This window comes from Clinocottus analis, unplaced genomic scaffold, assembly GCF_023055335.1.
Source record: "Clinocottus analis isolate CAN_PGR_092001 unplaced genomic scaffold, fCliAna1.0.p SCAF_22, whole genome shotgun sequence".
Lineage (NCBI taxonomy): Eukaryota > Metazoa > Chordata > Actinopteri > Perciformes > Cottidae > Clinocottus > Clinocottus analis.
The window spans coordinates 11,797,118-11,825,019 of record NW_027175954.1 but is presented as its reverse complement, the minus strand read 5'-3'; the positions used below and the strand labels follow the sequence as shown (position 1 = coordinate 11,825,019).

The 27,902-nt window shown below is 42.2% G+C and overlaps 4 protein-coding genes across 7 annotated transcripts; 2 read left to right on the top strand and 2 right to left on the bottom strand.

Annotated features, from left to right (window-relative positions):
- The first annotated feature begins 1,044 nt into the window (after positions 1–1,044).
- On the top strand, positions 1,045–6,662 carry taf5 (TAF5 RNA polymerase II, TATA box binding protein (TBP)-associated factor). The gene is made up of 11 exons (XM_068589434.1): positions 1,045–1,462; positions 2,074–2,302; positions 2,422–2,737; positions 2,851–3,014; positions 3,146–3,281; positions 3,368–3,488; positions 3,584–3,713; positions 4,646–4,810; positions 4,925–5,102; positions 5,575–5,752; positions 6,068–6,662. The coding sequence occupies exons 1-11, from the start codon at positions 1,045–1,047 to the stop codon at positions 6,280–6,282; spliced, it is 2,250 nt and encodes a 749-aa protein (XP_068445535.1). The 3' UTR covers positions 6,283–6,662.
- Positions 6,663–6,665: 3 nt separating this feature from the next.
- On the bottom strand, positions 6,666–8,258 carry atp5md (ATP synthase membrane subunit k). 2 transcript variants are annotated; one of them, XM_068589440.1, is made up of 4 exons: positions 8,100–8,258; positions 7,116–7,220; positions 6,885–6,978; positions 6,666–6,793 (listed from the first exon to the last, which is right to left on the bottom strand). In XM_068589440.1, exons 2-3 carry the CDS (start codon positions 7,200–7,202, stop codon positions 6,889–6,891), a joined length of 177 nt encoding a protein of 58 aa, XP_068445541.1. In that variant the 5' UTR covers positions 7,203–7,220; positions 8,100–8,258; the 3' UTR covers positions 6,666–6,793; positions 6,885–6,888. The 2 variants fall into 2 exon arrangements, with proteins under 2 accessions (XP_068445541.1, XP_068445542.1); XM_068589441.1 differs by lacking the exon at positions 8,100–8,258 and adding an exon at positions 7,856–7,991.
- A 49-nt stretch (positions 8,259–8,307) lies between these two features.
- Positions 8,308–22,675, top strand: pdcd11 (programmed cell death 11). Of its 2 annotated transcripts, none has more exons than XM_068589433.1 (37): positions 8,308–8,376; positions 8,881–9,002; positions 9,602–9,742; positions 9,908–10,072; positions 10,201–10,362; positions 10,453–10,573; positions 10,756–10,931; positions 11,298–11,405; positions 11,608–11,820; positions 11,939–12,063; positions 12,159–12,219; positions 12,790–12,936; positions 13,041–13,292; positions 13,430–13,555; positions 13,657–13,851; positions 14,051–14,221; positions 14,321–14,534; positions 14,618–14,770; positions 15,354–15,466; positions 15,627–16,123; positions 16,303–16,365; positions 16,529–16,625; positions 16,716–16,805; positions 16,933–17,035; positions 17,156–17,333; positions 17,644–17,700; positions 17,784–17,906; positions 18,087–18,209; positions 18,449–18,614; positions 18,796–18,945; positions 19,148–19,276; positions 19,374–19,517; positions 19,708–19,958; positions 20,148–20,316; positions 20,432–20,585; positions 20,817–20,982; positions 21,144–22,675. In XM_068589433.1, exons 2-37 carry the CDS (start codon positions 8,901–8,903, stop codon positions 21,313–21,315), a joined length of 5,577 nt encoding a protein of 1,858 aa, XP_068445534.1. In that variant the 5' UTR covers positions 8,308–8,376; positions 8,881–8,900; the 3' UTR covers positions 21,316–22,675. The 2 variants fall into 2 exon arrangements, with proteins under 2 accessions (XP_068445534.1, XP_068445533.1); XM_068589432.1 differs by having other exon boundaries at positions 19,371–19,517.
- Positions 21,688–27,868, bottom strand: zgc:175214 (uncharacterized protein LOC557610 homolog). Of its 2 annotated transcripts, none has more exons than XM_068589438.1 (7): positions 27,193–27,868; positions 26,636–26,999; positions 25,001–25,154; positions 24,351–24,393; positions 23,801–23,842; positions 23,083–23,165; positions 21,688–22,595 (listed from the first exon to the last, which is right to left on the bottom strand). In XM_068589438.1, exons 2-7 carry the CDS (start codon positions 26,658–26,660, stop codon positions 22,475–22,477), a joined length of 468 nt encoding a protein of 155 aa, XP_068445539.1. In that variant the 5' UTR covers positions 26,661–26,999; positions 27,193–27,868; the 3' UTR covers positions 21,688–22,474. The 2 variants fall into 2 exon arrangements, with proteins under 2 accessions (XP_068445539.1, XP_068445540.1); XM_068589439.1 differs by having other exon boundaries at positions 21,690–22,595; positions 25,001–25,128.
- Positions 27,869–27,902: the final 34 nt, after the last annotated feature.

The following is a 27,902-nucleotide window of genomic DNA, read 5'->3' as shown; positions in this document are numbered from 1 at the left end:
GAATAAATCCAAGTTTGCAAAACACAACATTGAGTTGATCAAGTGCTTATCAAGACCACAATGCTATTCAAAACCTGTATGTTCCTCACTTTATTGAATGACTGACATACATTTTTTGTATTTCAAATAAAGGGGAAAATAGTACATTGTTTTAAATGATATGAGACTGTGGAGCACAGAGGGATATTTCATGAACAAAAGCTGTCTTAAAAGCATGACTACAATTATGGGCAAAGATTTTTCAACAAACAAAAACATGTTTAAAAATATATATAAATTTACTGGTGCCAGCTTCCTGAATGTGAATATTATCTGGTTGTATTACTTTTCTATGTACGTCATTTAAGTATCTTTGATTTTTTTTTTTTTTATCGTCTGACCTTTAAAAGACAAAACAATAATGCATGATTAAGAAAATAATCAGTTTATTAAGCAACAATTACGATATCATTTGTTTTGGCTTAGTTTCTCTTCAACATTTGTTCAAGCAGATATTGGTTGGGATGCTTAAGACTGTGTCGGAGTTACGTGAGACCAAAGTGCCACCATCTGGTGCAAAATGGTACATCGCTGAGAATAAATGAAATATGCTATTCCGTTTAAAATACACCCACAAGGTAAGGATAAATATAACTCTTGGACTTTTTATAATAATGCATTAACGTTTTCCAATGTATACAATTTACATACGTTCACATAGAATGAAAATGAATTGAGGTGCAATAGTAGATGATAGATAGATAATTACTTTATTGATCCCCAAAGGGAAATTATGCATGGTAAATATGGATATACAATAGCTCATGTGAGAACTATTGTAGCTCAAATAAACCTGTTGATGATACAAATGATGGTTAAATATAGATATTGTTGCAATTAACACCAGAAGACCAGCTTCCGTTGAGTGACAGACGCTGCTGGGAGGCGGGAGCGCGGCTCTCCACTGGATGACGTGTCATCAATAAGCACCAATCAGGTGGTCTGATCTTACTCTGCTATTGGCTTCCGTTTTTAAACCTCGCACATGCGCATTTCATTTTTAAAATGGCGGCCGTACAAGGTGGTCTGGTCGACGCGGTCGAAGAAAAGGACATAAAAACAGAACCCTCAAGCGATGGCGTTGCAAATAATAATGCAAACGACGCCAGACCGCCCTCCACGTCCCCCGGCTCCAGTGCTCCGGCTGGAAGTAACAAATCCGCGGCGGGAGCCCCGGAGGACCAGCAGACGCTGCTGGCAGTACTGCAATTCCTGAGGAAGAACAAACTGACCGAGTCCGTGGACATTTTGCGTCGTGAAGCGGGATTACCAGAGGATGCTCTGGATCTGAAGGCGGGAGACTCATCCGGGGTCGGTTCGGGTGGTTCTGCGGGAAGTGGAGAGACAGAGGGCGGGGATGCGAGCTCTCTCCTCAGCCGGGTGACCGCCTCATCCGCCGCTGTCGCCCCGGCGCCAACTAAAGGTCCGGCCGATATATTGAACTTGGCGATTGTTGCTTTATTGTGTGAAACGCTGTTGCATCCTGAATCCAAACGTTTTCTGTTTAATATAGTATTTAAGCTAACGCCAGAAATAAGTATTTTTTCTTTGAAGTATACCTATCACGTTTATGACTAAAGTTACTATGCTCGTACTTTCAATGACCAGAAATACATATATTGCACGTATTGCAGAGATGCAAGAGTTACAGTTCAACGAGGTGTTTTGTGTTTCATGTGTTCAATAACTTTTATCTTGGCTTTAGGGATGCCAACGTCTTTTTTTCACACAAAAATCAGTTAAATTTGCCACTATTTCAAAATTTCAACATGTACTCATTTGCATTTCAGTTCAAGTGTAATTGGAAGTAAATATACAAAACCAATTTAGCTTTTTATATTCACCTGTCATAACAATAACTCCATGTAGCAAGTTTTTCCCACATCTACTTAGTTAATCTCATAGTTTGAACGTTGTGTGTATATATATATATATATATATATATATATATATATATATATATATATATATATATATATATATATAAAAAAGCTTAGCTGAATGCACATCTCACTGAGACTTCTTCTTCAACAGCTGCTGGGGAGGACCAGCCGGATGTCAACGTGGTGCTGTCAGCTTACAGCCAGCAGGGAGACCCAAAGCTGTACCCGGTTTACTACAGCGGCCTGAAGAGGTTCATAGAATCGGTGTTGGACTGTCACCGAGCAGAGCTCTCACAAGTATTCTACCCGCTGTTTGTGCACATGTATCTGGAACTGGTGTACAACAATTACGAAACTGAGGCCAAGGCGTTCTTTGAAAAGTGAGTTTCCTTGACATACCGTACAACTTTTTTAACTATAAGTCCAGAACTTGATTTTTTTTTCTGCATTAAATCCTGCACGGTTGATAAACCATATCTTTTGTTTCTTACCCTCTCAGGTTTAGCGGCGATCAGGAGTGTTACTACGAAGATGACTTACGGATTTTGTCCAGCTTATCCAAGAGGGAGCACATGAGAGGCAACGAGACTCTGCTGGACTTCCGTACCAGCAAGTTTGTCCTGCGTATCTCCCGTGACTCTTACCAGCTGCTGAAGAGGCATTTGCAGGAGCGTCAGAACAACCAGATCTGGAATATCATACAAGAGCATCTCTACATTGACATTTTCGATGGCATGCCACGCAGCAAGAGCCAGATTGACGCCATGTCTGGCAGCCTGGCAGGAGAGGGCAAACGAGAGGCCAATAAGGCCAAGGTTGGATTCATACACCAATAATTAAATATGATGCATTTCCTTTGTCTCCCCGTGCTTTTTATATACAATTGTTTTATTCATGACATGCTCTTGTTTTATTATCATTAATACAGGTTTACTATGGCCTGCTGAAGGAACCAGAAATTGAGCTTCCTCTTGATGATGAGGATGAGGAGGCAGAGAATGAGGATGGTAAACCCAAGAAGAAGAAACCCAAAAAGGACAGCATGGGCAACAAGAGCAAGAAGCAGGATCCTCATGCGCCTGCACAGACTAGGTAGAGATTCTGGGAGACAATACTTTCACATTTGTAAACATTCCAAATGTGTCCGGCTTTCTTTCCTGTTGCACTGTATGTGAATGACGTAACGACCTACGTAGCGCTGACAGGTGATATTGTATTTTCAGAATCCCTCTTCCAGAACTAAAGGATTCAGACAAGCTGGACAAGATCATGTACATGAAAGAGGCCACCAAGAGGATCCGCCTGGGACCAGATAACCTGCCCTCCATCTGCTTCTACTCTTTTCTCAATGCTTACCAGGTAATATAACTTGTAACGAAGCAAGTGGTGGATAATAAACAGTTAATTGTAAACTATATAAGAATCATTTCTGATTATTCCCATAGGGTCTCACTGCAGTGGACTTCACAGATGACTCCAGCCTGGTCGCAGGAGGCTTTGCTGACTCCACAGTACGGGTGTGGAGTGTCACACCAAAAAAGCTGCGCAAGGTCAAGTCTGCAGCAGGTAAAGTGACTGACTGTGACCCTGGTGACCCAGCTTCATTTTATTATGACTTTCTATATAACACAAGTTAACACACTCTCACTCTCTCTCTCAAGACTTGAATCTGATTGACAAAGAGTCGGACGATGTGCTGGAGAGAATCATGGATGAGAAGACAGCCAGCGAGTCAAAGATCCTCTATGGACACAGTGGCCCGGTGTATGGCATCAGCTTTAGCCCAGACAGGTATAAGAACAATAATAATGTCTATTTGTATTGCCCTTATCAAAACAAAGTTTGTCCTTGACATAGGAAGCAAAGAACACATACAACCACAGCAGTAGAGGAATAGAACAAACCACATTTTAAAATGGCAGAAGCCTGCCGTATTTTCTCAGGCTGGGTCATTTACAGCCTGGCGCTGAGTTCAGATAAAAGCCAGAGGATTTCAAACTGTGAACAAGATCGTACAGAGATAACAGATCTGAGATATACTGGATAGTCAAACCGTTTAGTGCCTTGGAAGTAATTAAAGGAATCTTAACATCAATTCTAAAACTGGCTGTAAGCCTTTGTGAAGGGGCTAAAAACGTCTTCAAACCTGTTTACTTAGTTAAAAGCCTTGCAGCTGAGTTCAGTACTGGGCAGCTGGTCTACTGTTTTTCTACTAAGGCGTTTGAACAGACTGTTACACTGTTAATCTAGGAGCAATAAGATTAAAGCATGTAAAATAGTTTCTGTATCTTTAAATTTGAACAAAGGTGGATTTCTGACAATGTTCCTTTTTTTCTGCTCAAAACTTAGATTACAGTCAAACAAGATGCCAATATTTCTAGGGGCTGATAGACAGGCCTGAGGTATTCAGGCAGGTACCTTGTAGATGGCAGTAATTGAATCTTTGAGTTGCTGGAGACAATAACAACAACTTTGATTTTAGTTGAGTTCAATGTAAGGAAATTCTTCGCTATCCAGTTTCTTACATCTAATAAATAAGCAAGCATACTGTGTTCACTGGGCTTATATAAACCGTTTAATTGTGGATTTTTGCATCTTACGTTATAATATTATTCTTAGCCGTCTGTGCCCTTACCTCTAGAGTATTAAAGACAGGCACAAAGTTGAAACCCTTGACTAATATAACTCCTAACTACTGTTGACCTTCTTGTTTTGACTCTCAGAAACTACTTGCTATCAAGTTCTGAAGATGGCACAGTCCGGCTGTGGAGTCTCCAAACATTTACTTGTCTGGTGGGCTACAAAGGTCACAACTACCCAGTGTGGGACACACACTTTTCCCCCCATGGGTACTATTTTATCTCTGGGGGACACGACAGAGTTGCCCGGTAAGAAACAGTTTTTCCCCTATTCTTCAATAACAGAGAAAAACACACTGTCGATACACAGCAGTCCGGTCTACAGATGTCCGTCATTGTTTAACATTGTGCTTTCACCAACAGTCTCTGGGCAACAGATCACTACCAGCCTCTGAGGATGTTTTCTGGTCACCTAGCTGATGTCACATGCACCCGCTTCCACCCTAACTCCAATTACGTGGCCACAGGTTCTTCTGATCGTACCATCCGACTCTGGGATGTCCTGAATGGAAACTGTGTTCGCATCTTCACCGGTCACAAGGTCAGATGAGTCTCCGTAACACAGCCCCACATCTGTGTTTTCTCATTCTGCAGTCGGGGCATATCATGAATGCCTATTCTCTTGTCTAAAGTAATGAAATTAAGTGTTTACAAAAGGTAAAAATCACCTAAAAATGTCCTTACAGTTACATTTAGTTTGCATATAAGGGAATCATTTATTTTAGTTTGACTCGCACATCAGCATATATTGTGACGTGATGCATATTAAACATCAAAACTAAGTTGATCTCAGTAAAATACATTGAGCAAGCCAATTTAACATTCAATGCACTGTACACACCCATGAGTTTGGAAGCAACCTCTATAATTTCTGGTGAATCCTATAAAATAATGCTGTTCAGAGAATCTCGTTTACACCCCAGAGTTAAATATGCTGAAGAGTCACAGCAAAGCTAGCAGAATTGACTGCTGCAGAGATCACTACTCAGCCAGCCTTCAACTCTGTCTTTCAGGGTCCCATCCATGCGCTGGCCTTCTCTCCCAATGGTAAGTTCTTGGCTTCAGGAGCCACTGATAACAGAGTTCTTCTGTGGGACATTGGTCATGGGCTGATGATCGGAGAGCTTAAAGGCCACACAGACTCCATCTACTCCCTCCGGTTCAGCAGAGATGGAGAGATCCTCGCCTCCGGTGGGTAACATCTTTTAATTTGACACAAGTTGATTCTCTATTAGCCATTACGCAACTAAATACAAGTATACAAGTACGAAGAGCAAAGTGAAACCAGCGTCAAATTCCATGTATGTGAAAATTTACATGGCTATTAAAGCTAATTCTAAATGCAGTTGGAGCAATCTTTTTTGAAGAAAAACATATTTAGAGAATGATTAAGCTACAGAAGATATCAGCATTGCAGTCTTTGTTGGTTTCAATGTATTCACTTGCAGATTTGAGTGGCATTTCCTTTAATTATAGTTGCAGTGACACTGCGTTATCTTATTTCAGGCTCGATGGACAACACGGTTCGTCTGTGGAATGCTCTGAAAGCATTTGACGATTTAGAGACGGATGATTTCACAGCGGCTACAGGACACGTCCATTTACAAGATAACTCTCAGGAGCTTCTGCTGGGCACCTACATGTCAAAATCAACACCTGTCATACACCTTCACTTCACCCGAAGGAACCTGCTGTTGGCCGCTGGTTCCTACAATCCATGAGACATTGAACTATGAGGAAAATAGTCCACAAAAAGGTTGAAATTAATCAAATCTAGTCCCCATCCTTAAGTAATTTAATAGGTTTGTGTTGGACAAAAACTGTATTCTTAACCAATCACATCGGTTGAAAATGTAGCTGTAAAGATGAAAATGCGGTTACCCAACTCCTGTTCTGACCCCTCAGTTCAACAGATTTGGGCCACAAATCAAAGCTGATCTATTGCAAATATCCCTTTGCCATGATAGGTGCCATTGTTGATTGAAGATTTTTTTGTTTTTTTAAATCACTGCCAATGCGTACAGCTTTGTTCAACACATGGCTGACATTTCTGTATAATAGTATTTTATATTGGTGTACACTGTAAATAAAAAAAACAAACATGTTTTCTATGTTTTGGGCATAAATGTTCTTTATTGTTAACATAAGGAAACCAAACAGTGATATTGTATTACAAGCATATCCAGATGCTTTCTCCTCTCCCAGCTGTTAAACGGTGGTCAAAATGGGCACCTGTACGGAGACAATGAGGGCCATGAGTTATGAATGGACAATTACTTTCCTTCAGTACAATGAATTATGAAAATAGGATATAAAGACTTACATGTTCACTTTTCTGTGACAGCTGCCTGCTTTTTTGGCTTCAATTTGAAGAAAAGGCCAATAGCTAGTAGACTGGCATATGTGGCCAAAACACACTGAAAAGAAAAAAGGATGTAAGGATGGGAATGTCATGACAAGATTCAGGTTTAGGATTCCGTTGAAGCTTGCGTAACAGTTTCACTCTAAATCATTAAAATACAGTTTATTCATAGTTAAGTTGAACACAACTCACATTCCTCCTTCCTGTGATCGTGTATGCATTGAAGTACTTAGCAATCCCAGTGAACTGGTGTTGGTTTCCTGCGTCGTGTCCTCCCATGATGGATTGTTAATGGTCCTACAAAGAGAATACATGCAAGTGATTATTATAGTATATATGAGTATATAAGTTCAATCATTACCTTTGGTACAGTAACCTTGTGTGGAACAAAATCTGGAGCTGAAAAAACTGCCAAAAACGTTGATTGCAATTTAAAAGATCCTGTGAATTCATTAGACTTCTATGATGGTAACTTGAATATATTTGAATTATTTTTGGATTTGGGGATTGTTGGTTGCACAAAGCAAGTCACCTTGCACCCTGGGAAGCTCATCTGTTTAACTACATTCATAGCCTAGAAATAATAAGCAAATTAAAAAACAAAATCTAAGTTGAACTACTGAGATGACCTTTAAATTGGTATTAGCCACACAGCATTGGAATTTAATTAACAAGACTAGACTACTCTTGACAGGACAGAGTGTCCTTAAGCACGTTAACGTCAGTAAATATTGAAGTGGCATTTTTATGTTGTCCCGCCGCACACAGACAACTTTCTTACAGGTGTAAACTAAAGTCGGCGAAACATAATGTGCAGTTAGCGACAGATACAGGTCCAAATATACTGGTGGTTGGCTTGACATGCTTCTACAATCAATGTATACACGCTAAAGACATGCTTTTTCGCAATACGACATTCAAGTTTAACCCACCAGTCTTCTTTTTAACCACACGTTTCATTCAGACTGACTTTCATCAGTTAGTAACTGCAAAGCTGTTTAGCTAGCAAGCTAGCTAGGTCCGCCTGCTAACGTCAGTTAGTTGCATGTTCAGACCGCTGGTTAAATACTACATTATCACAGAGACGTGCTAAAGATGACGTGGGTACTTTACTACTGAGAGTTGTTGAACCAAACGTGAATGATGTCGTTTGTTTCTAAATATGTTGTGACTTACCGTTAGCTCTCGACCCTTGTACAAACAGAACGAGACAAGTGTCCTTCAGCAGAGGCCGCGATGCTAGATTTGCTAGGAAATCCCGCCCACTCTGGCAATTCGGAAGTGAGTCCGTATTGGTCTAAAGTATTGTCACTCAGTATGAGCGTCTCAAACGGCCACTGAGTGGCTAATAGTAAAGTCAATCACTTTTACTCGTCTGTGATTGGAGACAGACTGGAACGCCCGCTCAAGTTTTACTTCCGGGTTGTGATCATGGCGTGTTGCTGAACAACATGTGAGTTTTGCCGGAGATGTAATGTGGAGACACGTTTCATGATAAACACGGAACGAACCGTTTGATATTCGTTTAAATCGAAGTCGGGGTTGCCTCTATATAAACAGGCCATTTTTATGCTAGTAAACACGCTTCATGTTTACCCCTAGTGCTCAAAAACGATACAGGTAGCTAATGTTGGCTCGTGTGTCTTCAGTTGCAACTTTATGTGCAGCACTGTTGAATGTGATTATTGTGGACTTTGTTATATTTGTTGAACTGATTGGTTAATCTGATTGTATGGAAATGTATCAAGCAATGTATGTTTAGAGAGATCCAAGTGGCTGCCTGTATCTCTCATGATGCTATCGTTTGTTTGCATCTATTTCATCAGTGATGTAAAAACGTTAATGAGTTACATGAGAGGCACAAGCTGTGTACAATTATACTTGACTGCTTATTCCCTCACATTCTGCTCAGTTTAACGGTTTTAAAACGGTGAAAGTGTCTTTTAATTTTCCACAGACTTTGAAACAACATCCAACATGGCATCGGTGGAAGAAGACTTCCCTCGAGGAGGGACCGCAAAGAAAGCCACCGATAGTAAAATAGTGGTGCAGCGGACAGAAGTGGACAACTTATTCCAGGTATAATTGTACTATTTCCTATCTTCATATCCATACTACTGTATACTACTTTACTCTGTCAGGGCAAATCACAAAAGATTTTCTGTACTGGGAAAAAGTGTGAATGAAGCGGCTGATCACACCATAACAGGCATTGTATTCCTCGAACAGACATCAGTGCATTACTATTTCTCAGAATCAGAACCATTTATCGCAATGTATGTAGATAGATAGATAGATAGATAGATAGATAGATAGATAGATAGATAGATAGATAGATAGATACTTAATTGATCCCCGAAGGTAAATTCAGGAGTGGGGAATCGGGGGATGTTTTCACATACAAGGAATTTGTCATGGTGGCTGCTGCATAACATTAAACAGTAAACAAAGTGCAAGAAATGGGAGCATGTTTAACTCTACAATATAATATACAATTGTAATAAAGTGCACTTACAGACAACAGTACTTTATGGTGAAATGTAAGTGTAATGTGAAAGTGGCAAGTCATCATATCGCTTTCCATTCACACACTCTTCTGTAACTAAGTGTGGCTTATGTTTTGCATGTTTTGTAAAATGACCTCCATAGTGAACAATGGTTTGCTTTTTGTCTCTCAGTCAAATGAACAAGCCGAAACTAAGAAAAGAAAAGGGGCAGGCAAAGATGCCGACAAGAAGCTCAAGAAGCCAAAGACAGACAAAAGAGATGGTCTGACGCTGAATGCGGCAGCCAAGTGTGTGGAAATTCTACACCTCAAGGTAAAGAAATTGACGAAAACCAGCGTGTGTTTGGAATTTTTCTAATGTGATAAGTAGGTTTATTTTCTCAGCAAAATGTGTTTTAGTGTTACACTACTGTGAATCTAATGCTTATTGAGTTTAGTTATGAAGTTTTAATATTGTGTGCCTTTTCTGCATTCTCAGAATTTGAAGGAAGGTATCCTGATGCTGGGCTGTGTAAAGGAGGTAACAGACTTTGAGGTGACAGTCAGTTTGCCCTGTGGCTTGCAAGGCTACCTCCGCATCATGAACATCTGTGACTCCTACACCAAGCTGCTCAGTGAGCAACTGGATTCAGCTGATACAGAGGTATGTTTTGTCTAAAATCAGATAGTAACCTACATTAGACCAAGGGGTATACATGAACATTTTTATGTCTTAAAGTTTACTCATGTGCCAGAAAAGAAATGTATTTTTTATTTTTTTTTACTTCACAGGAGATCTGCTCTCTGGAGCATCTTTTCTTCCCTGGCATGGTGTTCAGGTGTGTGATTGCCAAGTTGGATACGGCCAAAGGAGGCTCCATTAGCATCCAGCTGTCAACCAATCCAAAGCTGATCAACAAGGCTCTCACCTCGAGCTCTCTTCAAGCTGGCATGGTGAGTCATCAGTGATCTTCAGTTAAATATTTGGTAAGCATTTTTTTTGTATTTCACAATTTATTGTAATGTTATTTTGTGACAACTCAGGTCTTAAGTGGATGTGTGGAGAGTGTGGAAGATCATGGCTACATAGTTGACATTGGCCTCAGTGGAACCAAAGCCTTCTTGCCCAAGAAAGCAGGTGAAGACCAACACAACAACACAGAAGGTATGACAAAGTATTTAATTTGCCATTTACTGTGGAAATAATCTCAGTCACTTGCATCCTTTCCGATGAAGTGTAGTAGTAAAACAGTTTCCCAGTTTTCGACTTTTCCAGTCATAAAGTAACTGATTTGAAAAGAAGTATGAGTACACGTCACAAGCTTTTGTGTGTTCTCATGTCTCCAGAGCTGAAAGTGGGTCAGTATTTGACTTCTCAATTGGAAGAAGTAAAGAACGATGGGCGTCTGGTTCGCCTTTCTGTCATCCCGCCGACCGTAGTCCAGGCCTGTGCCAAATCCGAGCAGGGCTGGAACCTCACCAACCTGCAGCCTGGCCTTCTGGTCAAAGCTACGATCAAAAAGGTAAAGACACACCTTCTATTTTGGTAAGGAGTACATTATCTCCCAAAAAAAATAAGTGGCAGCCAGTTTTTTCATCCAGTGATAAGGTCAGGGGTGAAAGTAGGCTGATACGGTCCGGTACTCCGTACCACTAAAAGGTTCTGCAAGTGCTGGAATACAGTACCTTGAAGAAGGGACAGTAGCTGCTGACCAAACCCCACATTGAACAAAACAGTCATAAACACATTTCAACAAGAAAACACATATGTCAACGTTCAACACACGAAGGGCAATGTACAGCTAGTTATCCCCTGACAAGGAGGTATCTTGGTGGCTTACTTTGTTTGCCATGTTTCATTTGACTATGTCTACATGTTGGTATTGCAGGTGACTAAACATGGTCTGCTCCTGGACTTCCTGTCCTCCTTCAGTGGCCAGGTGGACATTCTCCACATGGAGCCAGAGCAGACGTCCAACTACACCGAGGGAACTGAGGTATAACGGATTTGCTCATGTTTTCAGCTCTTTGATCTGGTCAATCAAATTGATATTTCTGGATTAAAATGTTTTTTTTCCCCTTTCTTTGTTTAAGGAATCTTACATTCAGGTGTTAAATGTTACCAGGAAACAGATTACAATGTGTTTTATGTTAGTGTGAACTTGGTAGGCTAACCCTGTTTCACATGAATCCATCCAGGTGCGAGCCTGTGTGCTGTATGTGGAGCCGTCCACCCGTCTGGTGGGCCTGAGCCTGCGCAGCTACCTCTTTCAGCCCGGGGCTAGACTTGACCACATTCCTGCTGGAGGTGACCGCATTGGGGAGGTGGTGAAGGACTGCAAGATGATCTCTATGCACCACATGTCTGGAGCCATAGTGGAACTGCCGGACACAACAAGGGCCTTTGTACATGTGAGTCACAGTGATGTTTGAAAATTAAAGCCTGTTTGGACTATTAAGAAGAAGAAATTCTCTCTGTGAATATTCTGCTGACTCAGCATTATAGTAATAACTTAATTGTTTCTGACAGAGAAACCACCTGAAGGAGTCTAATGCGCCAGCTAATGAAAACAGAGTGCTGGCTCAGTCTGAGCACACCATCAGGATACTGGACTTCAGCGCCATGGACCAAATTCATTTTGTTAGTCTGCGGAAGTATGTTGCACCTCATCTATGTGTGTTCTATAGTAACAATGGCCGCTACCGTTCCAATGAGATGTATTGACAATCGTCTTTTGTCTTCATTTCAGGAGTATCATTGAGAAGCGTTTTTATAGATATCATGATCTTCAGGCCGGTCAGGTTGTAGAGGTAAGAATCAAAGAACTAGTTTGACATTTTGAGACTTATTTTTATTTGCTTTCTGGCAGAGAGTAAGATGTGAAGCTCAATACCACTTTTGTACCCATTTGTGAAATATGAAACTACGGCCAGCCGTTACCTCAGCATAAAGACTAGAAACGGGGGTACACTACAAAAAGCTCAGTAATTACAAGTTACATAAATCAAAAAACAAACAGATAGTCATCTTAAGGAATTGTTCTTTTCTATCTACCCACAATTCCCTATCAGCTCTTCAGGCTGTAAAATGAGCGTCCTTAAGTACTTAGAAAGCTCTATATAAAACAAGAAAAACATCTTTTGATTTTTGAACTCTGATGTAATGGTTTAAAAGAGAGATGTTAAATGTCTAGACGCAGCCTGGCTAACATCAGTTTACGTTCCTTTAAATTTGCTACAAACCAAAGGTTAAACTTAGCCACAGTCAACTACCATCTCAAAATTTTTTCCATTTTTAATATAGTTTTCCTGCCTTGTTCTACTCTCTCACTGTCTATTATCTGTCACACCTTTTCTGTCTTCCCTGTGTCTCCCTTCAAGGGGACAGTGTCAGTCCTGCTTAGTCACGGCATGATCGTGCATCTGTCCGACCACATTAAAGGCCTGGTGCCCCAGACACACCTGTCTGACATCATCCTCAAGAACCCAGAGAAGAAGTACGTGGAGGGCATGAAGATCAAATGTCGGGTCAGTCCAGTTTGTTTTAAAACCACTGAAATAACCACGAGAATAGCATCTGTGCGGTAGAATGTATTTTATCTTTCATATTTTGTGTCAATCTGTTCCTTCAGGTGCTGTCAGTAGAGCCAGAGAAAAAGAAGCTGTACCTGAGCAGAAAGAAGGCTCTGGTAGACAGCACCCTGCCATTGTTCCTTAGCTTTAGCGATGCCCGTCCTGGCCGCGTGTCCCACGGCTACATTGTCTCCATCAAAGACTTTGGCTGCATTGTTCGTTTCTACAACAATGTCAGGGGTTTGGTGCCGCTCCACCAGCTCAGCTCTGAGCCAGTCGTCAGTCCGGAGGAGGTCTTCTATGTGGGGCAGGTAAGGGGATCGATTAGCATGAACACAGAGGATCATGTCTATTTTTCTTCTCTGTTCCAGATGTGTGGGAACCTCTATTACCAAGACCTTGACTGAGGTATCGGCATCTGATAATTTGTTTTTTTCCGTTTGTCCAGGTGTTGAAGGCTAAAGTTCTTCATTGTGACCCCGATAAGTCGAAGATGATTCTGTCATTTAAGGCAGCGATGGAGGGAGACACGGAGGAAGCTGCTTTGCCCGCGTTGGACTGTGAGGTGGGAAAGGTAATTGTCTTTTCTTTTTCTTCTTCGTCTTCTTTTATCTGAATTCATACATTTTTGACCAACATTTGACATTTTTGAACACGTGTATTTGTGTGACGTAGAGGCTGGAGGCTAAAGTGCTGAAAAAGTTAGAGACCGGTCTGGAAGTGGCCATCCTCCCTGATGAGATCCGTGCTGTACTACCCACAATACACCTTTCTGATCACCTGTCCAACTGCACTTTGCTGTGGGAGAGTATTCAGGAGGGAGACAACATCTTAAACATCATCTGCTACGGCAAGAACAAACAGAATATTGTATCCTTTATGAACAAGTCTGTAGATGTTGTGTGATTCTGAATACACGTGAAGAGATACCCTCAACTTGCTATGATTGATTGATTCTGTACAATATGAATTATTTGAATGTCCTTTTATGCTTATCGTGAAGTACATTTCCTAACTATGAAAAGCAGGAACGTTGTTGTTGTTTTCCTTAGTTTTTATTTTGTTAAAGTCCATTACCAAGAAACCAACGGTGAGATGGTCACTGGAGGAAGGAGTGGTTGCGAAGGACTTCTCTGAAGTCACAGTTGGAATGCAGCTGATCGGCTGGATCAAGAACATCATGTCTTATGGCGTCTTTGTAGAGTTTCCATATGGCCTTGTTGGTCTTGCACCCAAGTCTGTAAGTAATGTGCTTTATGTTTACTTCTTACTCCTCTTCTTCTCCACCTATTATCCATTTTCCCTGCTTAAATTCTTCCTCTGCTTTTCTTCTTTTTAGGCCATGGCAGACAGGTTCATCATCGATACAACAACTGCCTTCAAGCTGGGCCAGACGGTGATCGCTAAAGTGACCAACCTGGATGTAGAAAAACAGCGTTTCTTGGTCACGCTGAAGATTTCAGAGGTCATATCTCCAGAGTGTGATGCCCAGACCAGACTCATTAATGGTCTGCAAGAGAGAAAAGTTGTGACCGAAATGTTAGCTATGAGAGGTATGTTCGCATTGATCTTTAATTCTTTATTTGAAGTTGGTCTTCCGTGTCTAATGTCTCGTTGTCTCTGTCCTTACTCTCAGAGAACCGTGATCTTTGCCAGCAGCTGGCTGCTCTGACGGTTGGTCAGAAGCTGAAGTTGACTGTAGATACTGTGACGGACGGTTGCGGTGCCACCTTCAAGTCTGACGATTTGGCCGGTGTTACCATAATGGCCACCAGGCACCATGTCATGGGTGCGTATATAACCAGAAATGTATTTTAAATCTAGATCTTGTTCCTCACCATGTTTAGTCCCCTTTTGTTTGAAGTGCCGCGCTCCAGTACGTCGTCTCTGTGGGAGGCTCCCAGCAGCGCTCGGGTCACACACAGGATGCTGGTGGTGTTTCCTGTTCCTTTGTTACAATAGTCATGACCGTCACTTGTTTCTTGCGATGCTTTGTCATGCATAATAGAAACAGGCTGGTATCATGGTAAATGATGCAGCTGCTGTATGGATTGCCGAGTTGACGCAACTCTCTAGTATGGGTGAAACTCAAAAAACACTGGATCGTCACATAACTCAATAGCATCTTTTATCCCGACGCTTTGGGGCCCGTGTGTCGTAAACTCATTACGTACCTTGTAAAGTAGTGTTTTTTTCATTTGTGATTGAACAGATAATTGTTTTTTTACCTTATTAGAGACCAGTTTGCTCCACCCAAAACAGGACTCATCTGTCGTCAGCTGCACTATTATCTTTAGCGTATTGTTGCTTTTAGCAAAGTCACTCTGTGAAAGGTGCTGATTATAATTGTCCGTTGGCTGCACTGTTTACAGGCGTTAATTTGACCTCTGGTCAGAAAGTTACTGTGGTCATCCTCTATGTTGACTTGCTGTCAACCTGCATCCATGTGTCCATCCTACCCAAACTGATGGTCAAGAAGAAATCTGTGAGTATTTTTTCTAAAAGAAAGTTGGAGCCATCTGATATTTCACGCAAATGTTTCTGGTGTATATACGTAAATATATATTAGAGCACTCAGATTCAGTCATAGGATAATGATATCTTGTAGTTATTGTTCTTTTGTGTTTTCATCTGTATCTTTCCAGTTGGCTGAAGGATCAAAGTACACAGCGATAGTGCAGCACATCAGCGAAGACTTTGCCGTCCTCTCACTGGGTGACACGGCACAGCTAACTGTCATCCAAACTAGCAGCCACATGAACGAGCCATTTCGGTCGGAGTTAGAGAAGCTGAAGGCGGGGATGATTTTGGCCGTCGAGGTCATAGAACCCAGCTGCCAGCAACTGCAGGAGCTCCCCCTCGTGTCGTGGAAGCGCTGTGCACCAAAACAACACACACCCTTCGAAAACGAGACGAGCGTGAAGGGTCACCACTTTGGGGAAATCGTGCAGGGTATAGTGCGGACAGTGAAGCCCGCCTCCATTCAGGTCACACTCAAAGATGGAAGTACGGGGTCCGTGCATGTTTCTGAGGTGCTGGAGCCTGCAGATGTGCGTATTGGGGCCTTCCCCACATCCACGGTTCTGGTGGGCAGCTCGGTCACCGCCAGGGTCATCGGAGGGCGCGACGCCTCCAGTCACAGGTAAAGTATGCTCAAAGGTCTCATGTTGGAGTACACACTTCTAATGGCAAGTTACTACTTTTGTCACCTCGTTTTTATTCCATTCCTAATTAAACAACTACTGTAAAAGGGGAATGTGATTATTTACTTTGCATTATTTGTTAAATTGTATTGAACTAATATCCCATTTCTTATTTCAGATTCTTGCCCTTCTCCCACCCCAGATTTACATACACCGTCCCTGAGCTCACACTTATACCCAGGTAATTGTGTAGCACAGTACATTCAGTATTGTTATTATCAGATCTACTGCACAGGTACCCGGCTATTTTGTGTAACCATGAAGCTGTTATCACCCCACTGCACCACTTTTTGTGGTTGGTCCTTTTCTTATTTGTTTGTGTTTTTTCTTTTTGATCTCTGCAGTAAAGTGGATCTGAGTTATGATTTGAAAGCAGTCGCAGGAAAAGACAAACTAAACAACTATACGGTCGGGGAAGAAATTACATGCTTTGTATCAAAGGTAAGTTTGGAAAATCATAGTGACTTGCTATCAAGAATATATCCAAAACTGCACAATAGGTTTTCAGTGTGTTTATGCTTCTGCCTCCAGTTTAATCCAAAGAGGAAGATTTTGGAGGTCACCACGGGTCCTTGTGTTAATGGGACGGTTGACCTGCTGGCCATGATCACGGATCCAAAAGTAAGTTTAGTGTTAAAGTATTATAATACAATATGTATATTGCAATAGAATGTGTGGGTTGATTTGTATCAGTTCAAGGTTACCATTATGAACCATAATTTCCAAATTCTGCTTACGGTATTTTCAGGATGCAAAGCACCCGGAGAAATTGTACAAGCTTGGCCAAGCAGTCAAAGCCAAAGTGCTTGAAATGAAGTCCAAACCTCACCGTTTCATTCTTTCACTTACAGGTTTTTAGTCAAATTGTTTTTCATTGCTTCCCATTGTTTACGTTTCACATGGCTGTTCAGATTGTTTATTGAATTCACAGACAACAATTTATCTGATTCTGTATTTCTTTTGTTTTCAAGGTGTCCATACGCTGGTGAAAGGCAGTGTAGCTTTGGGGATGGTGACTAATATTCATCCCCAAATTGGCCTCCTGGTCAATCTTCCCTTTGGGAATGTGGGAACAGTTGCTGTCACAGACCTGATTGATGCCTACAAGCCAAACCCGTTGGCCGCGTACAGCAAGGATCAACTGTTGAGGTCAGGAGATGCAGCAGCAACCTTTGGCTGAAAGGCCTTTTTAATATGTGGTGCATTGATTTATTTGTTTTAATTCAATTACAAACTGTAACCAAGTTTTTAACTGTAGTTCAAGTCAAACAGAATTGAATCATTTGAGTCGTTTGAATCATTTGTGCCGTTTTTATTATGGTTGTAAATGCTAAATGTCTGCTGGCACATATTATCAATGAAAAAAAAAAGTATATTCTTACCACCATCAGATTTTAATCCCATTTAGATTATTTGGTGGAGAGTGGAGAATTTATTTTTGCCTCTTCTTTTTCTTCAGATGTTTCCTTCTTGGGGTTGAAAATCGCAAGTGGCAGTTGTCTCTCCGCCCATCAAGGTACGAGGGGGTTCCTTTGGGTTTGTGTATCAATCTCAGACACTCATCAAAACATTTGGTTGACCCTAATTTTGCTCTTCAAGGCTGAGCCCAGAGCAGGCCAAGCCATCGAAGGACCCAGAAGTTTTGTCGATAGACAACCTGCAGGAAGGCCAGTTAATCAGAGGCTACATACAATCTGTGTCAGAGCACGGGGTCTTCATCAAGTAAGAGAAAGTTATCCAGCAATGAACTTTACCTCCTCTTTTCTTTGGCATTATACTGGATAAATCTTGCATTCACATTTGAACTCAAGAGAAACATACAGGCTTCTAAAAGGAAAATGTAGTTCCAGGTTCAATTATTTCAGCAATTGTCGTCATCCTCCATTCATGTTTTTCTTCCAGGTTGTCGAGGAGCATCACGGGAAGAGCCCAACTCCAGCATTCCACCAAGTACTTTGTCAACAGCCACACGGTCCTCGCTGAGCACCTGACTCTCAACACCCTTCTCACGACCAAGATCCACACGTAATAAAAAGGCCCACTTTTCTTTCTATGATCGTGGAGTGTTTCAAATTATAAGAACAAAAGGAATGAGTCGTCATATCAAACATAAAAAAAATCTGTTTGGACAAATAGGGAGAGTCTAGCACCGTAATGCTGATGAAGTGCCTTTCCACATCTTGCCCAGCGCAGCTTCAGGTTGTAGCGTTTTATCGAGTCAATTCTGCCATCAAGTCTGCAGCTCTTTCTATTCTTCTCCTCAGTATTGACAGAGAGATGGAGTTGGTCCACCTCTCGCTGCTCCCAGCAGACACCGGGAAGGCAGACGTCCTTCCAGAGTCTCTCGGTCTGCCGCTGCGTTTGACCGGAGAGGCGAAGAAGAAATATGACTTAAAGAAGAAGAAACGCACGGCGTCTGAGAGTGAGCAGGTAAGAAACGGCCATCATGCCGCCTTTTCAAGCGTGCTGACGTAAAACCCCTTACACCTCCATCAATGCCATCTTCAGGTGTCATTCATTATCCTTACTTGTGACTGTGATAACATCTGCGTATGTGTTGCGGTTTATGTAATCTCTGATGGTAGTCTTTACTGTGGTTTTTATTTGTCAGAAACCAGCAGAGTCCCAAGTCCCAAACAAGAAGAAGAAGAAAGCAAAGACCGATGACAATGACAGCGGAGTGGAAGTGAACTTCAGAGAAGACAAGAAGAAGAAATATGACTTGAAAAAGAAGAAACGTACGGCGTCTGAGAGTGAGCAGGTAAGAAACAGCCACCACTGCGCCTCTTCAAGGGGGCTGAGGTTAATTTCTCTATACATAAGTCAATGCCATCTTCAGGTATCATTCATTATCCTTAAGTCTGACTGTAATACAATCTACTAAATGTTTGAGTCCCTTGTGTGTATGTGTTGCTGTTTATGTAATCTTTGATGGTAGTCTTTACTTTGGTTTCATTTGTCAGAAACCAGCAGATTCCCAGGTCCCAAAGAAGAAGAAGAAGAAAGCAAAGACCGATGACAGTAAAGTGGGAGTGTACTTCAGAGAAGAGGAGGATAAGAAGGATGAAAAACCCAAAACTGATTCTGTGAAAGTAAGCAAATGCACTGCATGCAAATCTCCATAGATTTGGTACAGTAACATTATTTTTTAGAACCTGAAAAATAAATGTCCTCCTCCTTTGTCAGAAGGTGACACGCAGATCAAGGAGTCCATCCAGACTGCAGGTGGCAGCAGGTTTCTCCTGGGATGTGCATCTGAGCTCCCTGAAGCCTGCCTCTGCCGCACAGGAGGGCGACTCCAGCGATGGAGAGGACCAAGATGGAAGCAGCAAAGTGAGCTGACCATAAAAATACATACATGTGTAATTTTAGCTTTATTCAAGGAATTCAACTTTCTGTCGTCGTTTTTGTGATTAGTTTAAACATTATCTCTCAACGTCTTTGCAATTTAGAACATCTTCTCTCTATCTAAACATTGTCTACCATCAAACTTATCGTCCTTCCCGTCTTTCGCCTCTACTAGCCCCAGAGAAAGTCTCGTCATGAGCTTCAGCAAGAGAAAAAGGCAGCAGAGAAGGCCCTGGTACAGCGGGAGACTGAGCTGATGGATCCGAGCCTGCGGCCTCAAGATGCAGCCGCCTTCGAGCGCCTGCTCCTCGCTTCACCCAACAGCTCACTGCTCTGGCTCCAGTACATGGCTAACCATCTACAGGCCACCCAAATCGAGCAGGCCCGCGCTGTGGCAGAGCGGGCCCTAAAAACTATCTCCTTTAGGTGATTGAATTAAAGATAAACATGTTTAGGCTTTTAAACTGAGTGTCATTAAGATAATACATTTATTTTTACATGGAGACTACTAAAAATCGAATTTTGTTAATTACTAATCCCTTATGATTAGTAATTGTTTAGGCTGTGTTGAGGCAATGTTTTAACTATTTTTGTGTAAAACCTGTATTCGTCCAGGGAGGAGCAGGAGAAGCTGAACGTGTGGGTTGCCCTGCTTAACCTTGAGAACATGTACGGCACAGAGGAGAGCCTGAAGAAAGTGTTTGAGCGAGCGCTGCAGTTCTGCGAGCCCATGCCAGTTTACCAGCAGCTGGCTGACATCTACGCAAAGTCCGACAAGACAAAAGTACGATCCACCGAGTGTATTGGTCGAGACTGATGATGAAACATTGTTGTGTTGACACTAACGTCTGCATAACTCCTTTTCTTTGTTTTCAATCGACTCTGTGGTGTTTAACCAGGAGGCAGATGACCTGTACAAGACGATGGTGAAGCGTTTCCGTCAGAATAAGGCCGTGTGGCTGAGCTACGGGACCTTCCTGCTCCAGCAGGGTCAGAGTGACAGTGCCAGTGTTCTCCTGCAGAGGGCGCTGACGAGTCTGCCCTCCAAAGAAAGTAAGATGGTTTATCCAAACACTGAACCGAACTGTATTCTCACCAAACCATTTACTGTATGTTTATATTGTTGTACTGTACACCCAGCCACCATTGACCCAAACCAGCGAGTGCTCATCCCTTTAACTGTGCAGTCTGTGTCAAAGTGCAGTGTTCAGGTTCTGCTTCCCGCATCCCAGCTGTGTATCTCCACAGGTTGTAACCTTTATGCATTGTATTGCTTCCTCTCAGGTGTGGATGTGATCGCCAAGTTCGCTCAGCTGGAGTTCCGTTATGGTGATTCAGAGAAAGGTCGCACCATGTTTGACAAAGTCCTGACGAGCTACCCGAAACGCACAGACCTCTGGTCCGTCTTCATCGACCTCATGGTCAAACGTGGGGCACAGAAGGAAGTCAGGTGAGTCATGGCCCTTACTTTGCTTTCGGACTCCCCATTGTCACTTTTAACACATTTAGTTTCATTCCTTCTATCTTTTATTGTAAAACATAGGGAACTACATTTGCTAAGATATGCGTTTATGATCAAACATAAAGAGTGTTTTTTGGTCTCTCCTGCAGGGAGCTGTTTGACCGTGTGATCCACCTGAGTGTTTCAGTGAAAAAGATCAAGTTCTTCTTTAAGCGCTATTTGGAGTACGAGAAGAAGCACGGCACTCCGCAGAGCATCCAGTCAGTCAAGGAGAAGGCCATGGAGTTTGTGGAAGCTAAAGGCACAGAGGCCGCCAACTAATGACCTAACACACACAATAATACACACATCATGTATGTGTGTGGACTGCAGAACCCGGTCTGAGCCTCACACCTGTTCACAAATGAGCTTGTGGCTCCAGGTGGTCATACAGGTTCCTCCTCAAAATAATCAATTGATTAGCTTGTAATTTAGCTTTTTTCATTGTTGTGGACCTAAAAGACAAACATTTGTAAAGTCGTTTGGAAAAATCTGTAAAGGTTCAAAGAAACTGCTATTTGACATTTCATTATAGTCAAATGTTGCATGAGGACGAGCTATACAATAACGCATGTAATAACGATTAATTCACTGCATTTTCATTCAAACACTTGTGGGAGCATTTTCTATTAATCCGGCAAGCTTTTTAATAAATCAAACACATTACAATACATTACGTGACGTTTTATTTAAAAGCAACAAATACAAAAGAACAATATATAGGGACATGTTTACATACAATACATACAGGCAAGACTAGTTTTCTATCAGTCTCTTTTTAAAAGAAAAGGGCATGGGACGCAATCGGTAACAATATTGTCTACTTAACTCGTCATGGTTGTAATCCCGCTGGTCTTGGTTTCAGCTAGAGGTGGTGGCTGACCTCTGGCTTCTGGAGCATTTCACCTACTTTGGCAGTATTGAAGATGCATGTGTGGCACAGGGTTATAGGGTGACTGACATGATTTGTGCTGGCTGTATTGGTAACACCCCTGAGATATTAGAGGTATCCATACTGATCCTGATGTCCTGCTGAATGCCTGGAGGGATGTTTGTCTCTGGCAGTGCTGCACTAGTCGTCTGGTGACGGTGGCAATGGTATCCTGCTCTCTAATGCGGCTCATTTGGCCTGACATGTTTTTTTGGTGACCATTGCAATATGGAAGTAGAACTAGGAGCATTTTTTTTATTTATTTTTTTATGAAAAGATCCTATTCATCCACCCACCCCCTAACTGATCTGACCAGATCATTTTGGTGCGCTCGATATCCAATTCCCGGGAAGGCATATTGCTCAAAGGTCAGCAGCCGGGCAGCCATTTCGGATCACTATCAACATTTCTTGTGAGATGTCTTTCGGATGACCGCTGCCCATCATCTCTAGTGTATTTAATGTGTGTGTTTTCTGTAAGCGGAGTCCAGTTTCGTCTCTCCCAGCTCCCTCACACCTCCTCCGGATCCAACGGCCCCTCAGCACCCTGGGGAGCGTCTGTGTGGAGCCGGAGGATGGGTTTGTTACACATGGGGCACACGCTGCGGATCTCCAGCCACTTGAGGAGGCACCTGACGGGACAAATTCAGTAACATGATGGTGGTTTAGTCCAAAACCACATGAGGAAAAATGCAGTTCACCTGTCACTAATAAATGTGTATTTTCTATAATAAAGTTAGTAAACATTTACTTTGCAGTGACTTTTCACCTATAACTATAAAGATGGGATAGAATATTGTTAAAAATTAAATTATGTGGTGCATTTCAAAGAAGATGAAAAAAAAAAATGACAGCTTGGTCCAATCCAACATTGACGAATAGTAATGATAATAAGTAAACAAGTAATAATTTTGGGATATCTCCATATTGTCTTGCTTTGCTTAAATGAGACTATTGATTGTTTATGCCACTCAAGGGTTTCCTAACGTCCAAAAGTGAGAAACTTCATGCCTCATCAGAAGTACTATGCTAAATCTTGTTAGTTTAGTCAATATCTAAACTAACAAGTTTTTGTACTGCCATCTATCTGTATCGTAGTTCCAGTTTCATCACACTCACTTCTTGTGAAATGCATGTGAGCACGGGCACACTCCCAGTTCATCTCTGGTCCTGAATTCTTCCAGACACACCGCACAGGTTTGCTGCAACAACAACAACAACAAACAAATATATGTAAGGTCAGGTTTTGTGACCAGAATTAGTTTTTCTCCCTCCATCTCTAATCACATTTATGGAGTCACATTCAATGAGATATGTTTGAACAATAAATTAAGTCTGACCTAGATTTATAGCTTAACATGAGTAGAAATGCAGCTCTGAAAATAGAGCTTTTACCTTAACTACTTTTCCTAGTAACAGTATTATTTTAGCATTCCCTTGTACAGAGATTAAGACATTGAATTGAAAATGACACTTCACCACCACGGTCTTAAAAAAAAGAAAATGGAAAGAACTTGGAAAAGCAATATTTTTAGAAATCACAAGAGATGAGATCTTTTCGTAATGCATTTTGAATGAGTGGAGTTATTCCTGGAGTCATAATTCTGCTACAAGAAGGGAGCCCAGCACCACTCTGACATGTCTTTTTTAAATTGCTGCTTTTAAGATGCAAGGTATTTTCAGGCCATCTCAGAGAGTGTGCAGCATGTTAATCACATCTGAGCTGCCACAGAAGCGGTGTGGTCATGCAATGTGCACGGCTGCACATGTTTAATGCAGGTCATGGTATGTTTAACACAAGAAATGCGTAAAGGTGTTTGCGGCAACAATGACTTACTCCTAGAAGGCTCAGTTTCTTGCTCGCTCCCTTGAGCACCACCTACAGTTGGCAAAAAAGAGGATAGAAATGTTGTCATGTGATTGATGTGTTAGCACACAGTTCTGTTGGCAGAAAATCTATGGTGTAAAACCAACATGTCAGATGGGTTCAGTGTCCTAATTTGCAAGAGTGATGTGTACTCTTTTATTGTTTTCATAGTTTAAAAAACCCATCATGAATACATATAATACAGACAGCTGCGGCTGGAGTTTCACCTTCCCCGAAGCTGTAAACAGTGTCACTAACTGTCACCACACTACATTGCGGCACCCTGCTGCTACCTGCTCACCATGTCAGGCTCGTTCACACTGCAGCTGGATGAGCAGTTGTGAATCAGAGGGCAGCTAAGGACATGGATGAAGTCAAGGTCATGTATAAATGGCTGTGTTAGGTTTCACAGTTGACAATAACGGTGTGAAGTGCTATATTAGTAGCCTATTTATAACCTGCCTCAGAAGCTGGTGTTACATGTTCCCCCATAGTGACATATACTGCAGTGACGACATACCTCGTTGTAGCTGAACTGCTCCCTTGTTCCTTGTTGTTTCAACCTGAGTGAGGCAGAGGGAGAACAACATCTGTATGGCAGAAGAGACTATCACAACAACTGTAACTTAAGTCACTGGTGCCCAACCTGGGGGTCGGTTGATGATTAAGAGTAAACAAGATCATCACCCTGGTAGAAAATAAGAATTCTTTCCCAAACTTTGTTTCTTTCTTCTGGATTATTGTGCCGGTCACAGAGTTGTTCAAATGAAGCCATTTGAGAAAATCACTGTTTGACTAAACAGCAGAATGAGTACGAGGGCTCATAAGGAGATATTGCTTCTTGTTCGAGTGTCACGTATAAAAACAAAATTTCACGTAGTTTGTTGCTAACTTTATATTAAGTTTTAGGGCCTTTTAATAAATGTAGCTGCCTTAAGCTCAATATAACTTATTTGTTGTATTAAATAGCCCTGCTACTAGCATAGATTGATATGTTTATTGCTGCAAATTTTAAATGCATTTCAACCTGCTGTGGCACATTGTGTTGCAACGCTTGTTCAAACTGCCGAAAGCTGTCTAACAGGTTTGCCCTCTTACTGCCATGTCAATTATCTTTTTGCACTTTCTGCTTCTTCCCATGTTTCTTGTGTACGTGCCTCCCCATCTTACCTGAAAAGGTAGCAGCAGAAGATGAGGCTGAGCATGAAGACGAAGAGGCCGATGCCCAGAACAATGACGTACACATTGAGCGGGAGGTGATAGATGTCGGACGTCATGCTGCAGTCGTGTTCAGAGCGCTGAGAACCCAAACCACACAGGCATCCTGGTAAGAGGAGTTTGCACACTTAACACACATTTATATATCTTACATGGTTAAATAGTGAAATAACTGCGGGACTATGAGTACATCAAAACCTTTTTATTTATAGGTTTATGTATTTTATGTCCGTTTCCAGCCTCAGTCTTTAAATTACGATTTCCATCTCAAAATAGAAAGCTACTGGAAAAAAAAACTGTCCGACAGCGCCTAAAGTCTTAATTGGTTTTGTAGACTTAAAACGTTGCAATTTGTGCAGATAGTTGCTCTGTTATGAGTTCAGTGAGCAGTTAAGCTCTTGGGCTCTATGGAAATTGTTCTCCCTAGTCAAAGAATAATTATTCTTTAAAAGCATAAAACATTGTGTTTATATTCTACAGTGAGGAGCAAGAGGAGTCGTGGCAGGGAAGTAGGGGATCGTTGATCATTAACTCCAACGTGAATCTTCAGTACAGGCCCATGCTTTGAGTTTCTGGCTGCCGACACAGGACGTCACCATATGTCTGCTTGACAATGAGAATGTGGCACTCCATCTCATCTCCACACAATCAAGAGTTTTATCATATATCTGTCGATGGGTTTCACATGATTGTTGGTGTTTGTTTTGATGCAGGTGTTTCCAGGGAGCTGTGACTGGCACTGTGGTGGCAACTGAGGCAATCACAAGACTGCTCGTTAATTGGCTGTGAACAAGACAAACATGGAGGACAGACACCACTTCCGCTTCACCACCATCTGTTCCACAGACTCTATAGAGGAGACTTGTGTGTGTGTGTGTGTGTGTGTGTGTGTGTGTTAGCACTGGGGGGATGGAAGGGTAGAGATGTCTAGTGGCTGTGTGTGTGTGTGTGTGTGTGTGTGTGTGTGTGTGTGTGTGTGTGTGTGTGTGTGTGTGTGTTGCAGGTGGCAGAGGGTGGGGTATATTAATCAGATTGAACTCTGGGGACTGGAGGATCATTTGGTTAAACAATAGCAGAGGAAGCCCCACTTCCACATGCCACATGTGTTCCTATTAATTTGCTGCGAGGATGTTCTTTGCCAGCCTCTTAACTGTCCAAGTGTCTCTCTTTAGAGTGAATTAATGGGTACAGCTTGCACTCTGTGGGGGGGGTATGGGTTGGATAATTTTACATGGCTGGGTGATTGGGGGATTTAGAAGAGGGGGTTAGTGTAGGGAAGACCTATGGTAACAGAATGAGAGATACTATTATGAACCGGGCATGGATACAATGCAACAAAACAAGAATCCAGTAAAGTTTGAGAATGCAATATCTTCAGTTGCATTTGTCATGACTGTCAAACAAACATGACCTTGAATTATTCTTGTATTTGAAGTGAGGCCAGTAATTTACCATTTCTCAAGTACGCCCACTACGGGGACCCCTTAAGCCAGCAGCTGAGTAACTGAGTTTACGAGATAAACAAGTAAGTGCACGCGTCACCACCTCTTGTGTGTTTACAGACAGCAGAGAAATCCACTCACTTACCGTTACACCATTGAGATGGTTGCATGAAATTTAACTCCCAGATCAGCACCAGTGAATCCAGGCCCTGTCAGGAGAAGGCTGGAGAGGAGCGAAGCTTGTGGGCCAAAACGGCTGAATCTGTTGGAAGCCTGGATGGAGTTTCCCTGAGCTGGATCAATCTTTTGTTGGATGGTGTCAGCTCCTCAAAAAACAACCATTAAGATTTTCAGATTTGCTCAGATTCCACAAATCCTTGGGAGGTGCGGTTTTGTTGGCTCAGCAGTTTGTGCTGCCCAGCATTCCCAAATCTGGATTAACCACTCTGTGTAAGGATTGTGAGATTTGGGACTGGCGTTTGGACCGGGAGCGAAGACCTCATGTGCTCCTGGATTCCAGTGAGAATGATGTCATCACAGGAGAGAGAAGAAGAAACAAAGACATCTTGTTGACAATAACTGATTGTTATTCAGATGCCTCATACCATGTGTTATTCGGGAGCTGTTATTGTGAGAAGCTGAATCTCACTCAGTCACAATGTCATAAACAACACAGGCTGCTTGGTAACTGGGAATACTTACATTTACAGCAGAGTCGGGCCTCTTTACTTTGCGTCTGCAGTGTTGTCCCCTCACCAAATTCAATGACATCCACCGCTCAGAATGACAGTCCTCGTCCAAAGAAGGTAATTATCTGGCATTAGTCTGTGCTTTGTCTTCCTCCGAAAGCTGCTTTTTTTAACAGAGGATTTTCACAAGTCTCATCCCCCACTCCTCTGTTGTCTCCTCCTTCAGTCCTCTGATCTTGTAGCGGGTATTCCTCCTCAGTATAGAAGGCAAAGATGTGCTGCTTTCCTCAAAGCCCAAACAAAGTGAAGGCAGCTCCATGCAGTCAACAACAGTCCTCGAGCTGGGATTGGTGTTTCGCTGGTGAGCGTGGGTTTTGTGTGTCAGTTAGTGCGTGTCTGTGTTTGTGTGTGTGCGCACGTAGGGGGGGATCCTACTCTCCCTCTAACCATCTGCTCCTTCAATTGAGAAAAAAAAAAATGAGACAAAGGTGGTGTGTGTGTGTGTGTGTGTGTGTGTGTGTGTGTGTGTCTGCATGTGTCGTATTCAGACACTTCCACCTCCAGCTGGCTTTGTCAGGGCAGGCTTCCCCTCTTCTTCTTTCAATCCGAAATGGTGCTCAGAGACAGCCTGCGATTCGCCTTTCCCTTCCTCCCCTTGTTCCTGCTCTGCTCTGCCTTGGGTTTGTAAACAGATCTCTGCTCATGTGACCAGCCGTTTTGCCT

Bases quoted from the DNA above. Each gene is read 5' to 3' on its own strand.
- taf5 (XM_068589434.1), top strand. From the start codon at position 1,045: ATGGCGGCCGTACAAGGTGGTCTGGTCGACGCGGTCGAAGAAAAGGAC. The intron at 2,303-2,421 runs GTGAGTTTCCTT...TTACCCTCTCAG, and splicing joins GCCAAGGCGTTCTTTGAAAA to GTTTAGCGGCGATCAGGAGT. The intron at 5,753-6,067 runs GTGGGTAACATC...ATCTTATTTCAG, and splicing joins TGGAGAGATCCTCGCCTCCG to GCTCGATGGACAACACGGTT.
- atp5md (XM_068589440.1), bottom strand. From the start codon at position 7,202: ATGGGAGGACACGACGCAGGAAACCAACACCAGTTCACTGGGATTGCT. The intron at 6,979-7,115 runs GTGAGTTGTGTT...TTTTCTTTTCAG, and splicing joins CGATCACAGGAAGGAGGAAT to TGTGTTTTGGCCACATATGC.
- pdcd11 (XM_068589432.1), top strand. From the start codon at position 8,901: ATGGCATCGGTGGAAGAAGACTTCCCTCGAGGAGGGACCGCAAAGAAA. The intron at 16,806-16,932 runs GTAAGTTTAGTG...CGGTATTTTCAG, and splicing joins CCATGATCACGGATCCAAAA to GATGCAAAGCACCCGGAGAA. The intron at 17,907-18,086 runs GTAAGAGAAAGT...TTTTTCTTCCAG, and splicing joins GAGCACGGGGTCTTCATCAA to GTTGTCGAGGAGCATCACGG.
- zgc:175214 (XM_068589438.1), bottom strand. From the start codon at position 26,660: ATGCAACCATCTCAATGGTGTAACG. The intron at 23,843-24,350 runs GTATGTCGTCAC...TGCCAACTGTAG, and splicing joins AGCAGTTCAGCTACAACGAG to GTGGTGCTCAAGGGAGCGAG. The intron at 22,596-23,082 runs GTGAGTGTGATG...TTGTCCCGTCAG, and splicing joins TCACATGCATTTCACAAGAA to GTGCCTCCTCAAGTGGCTGG.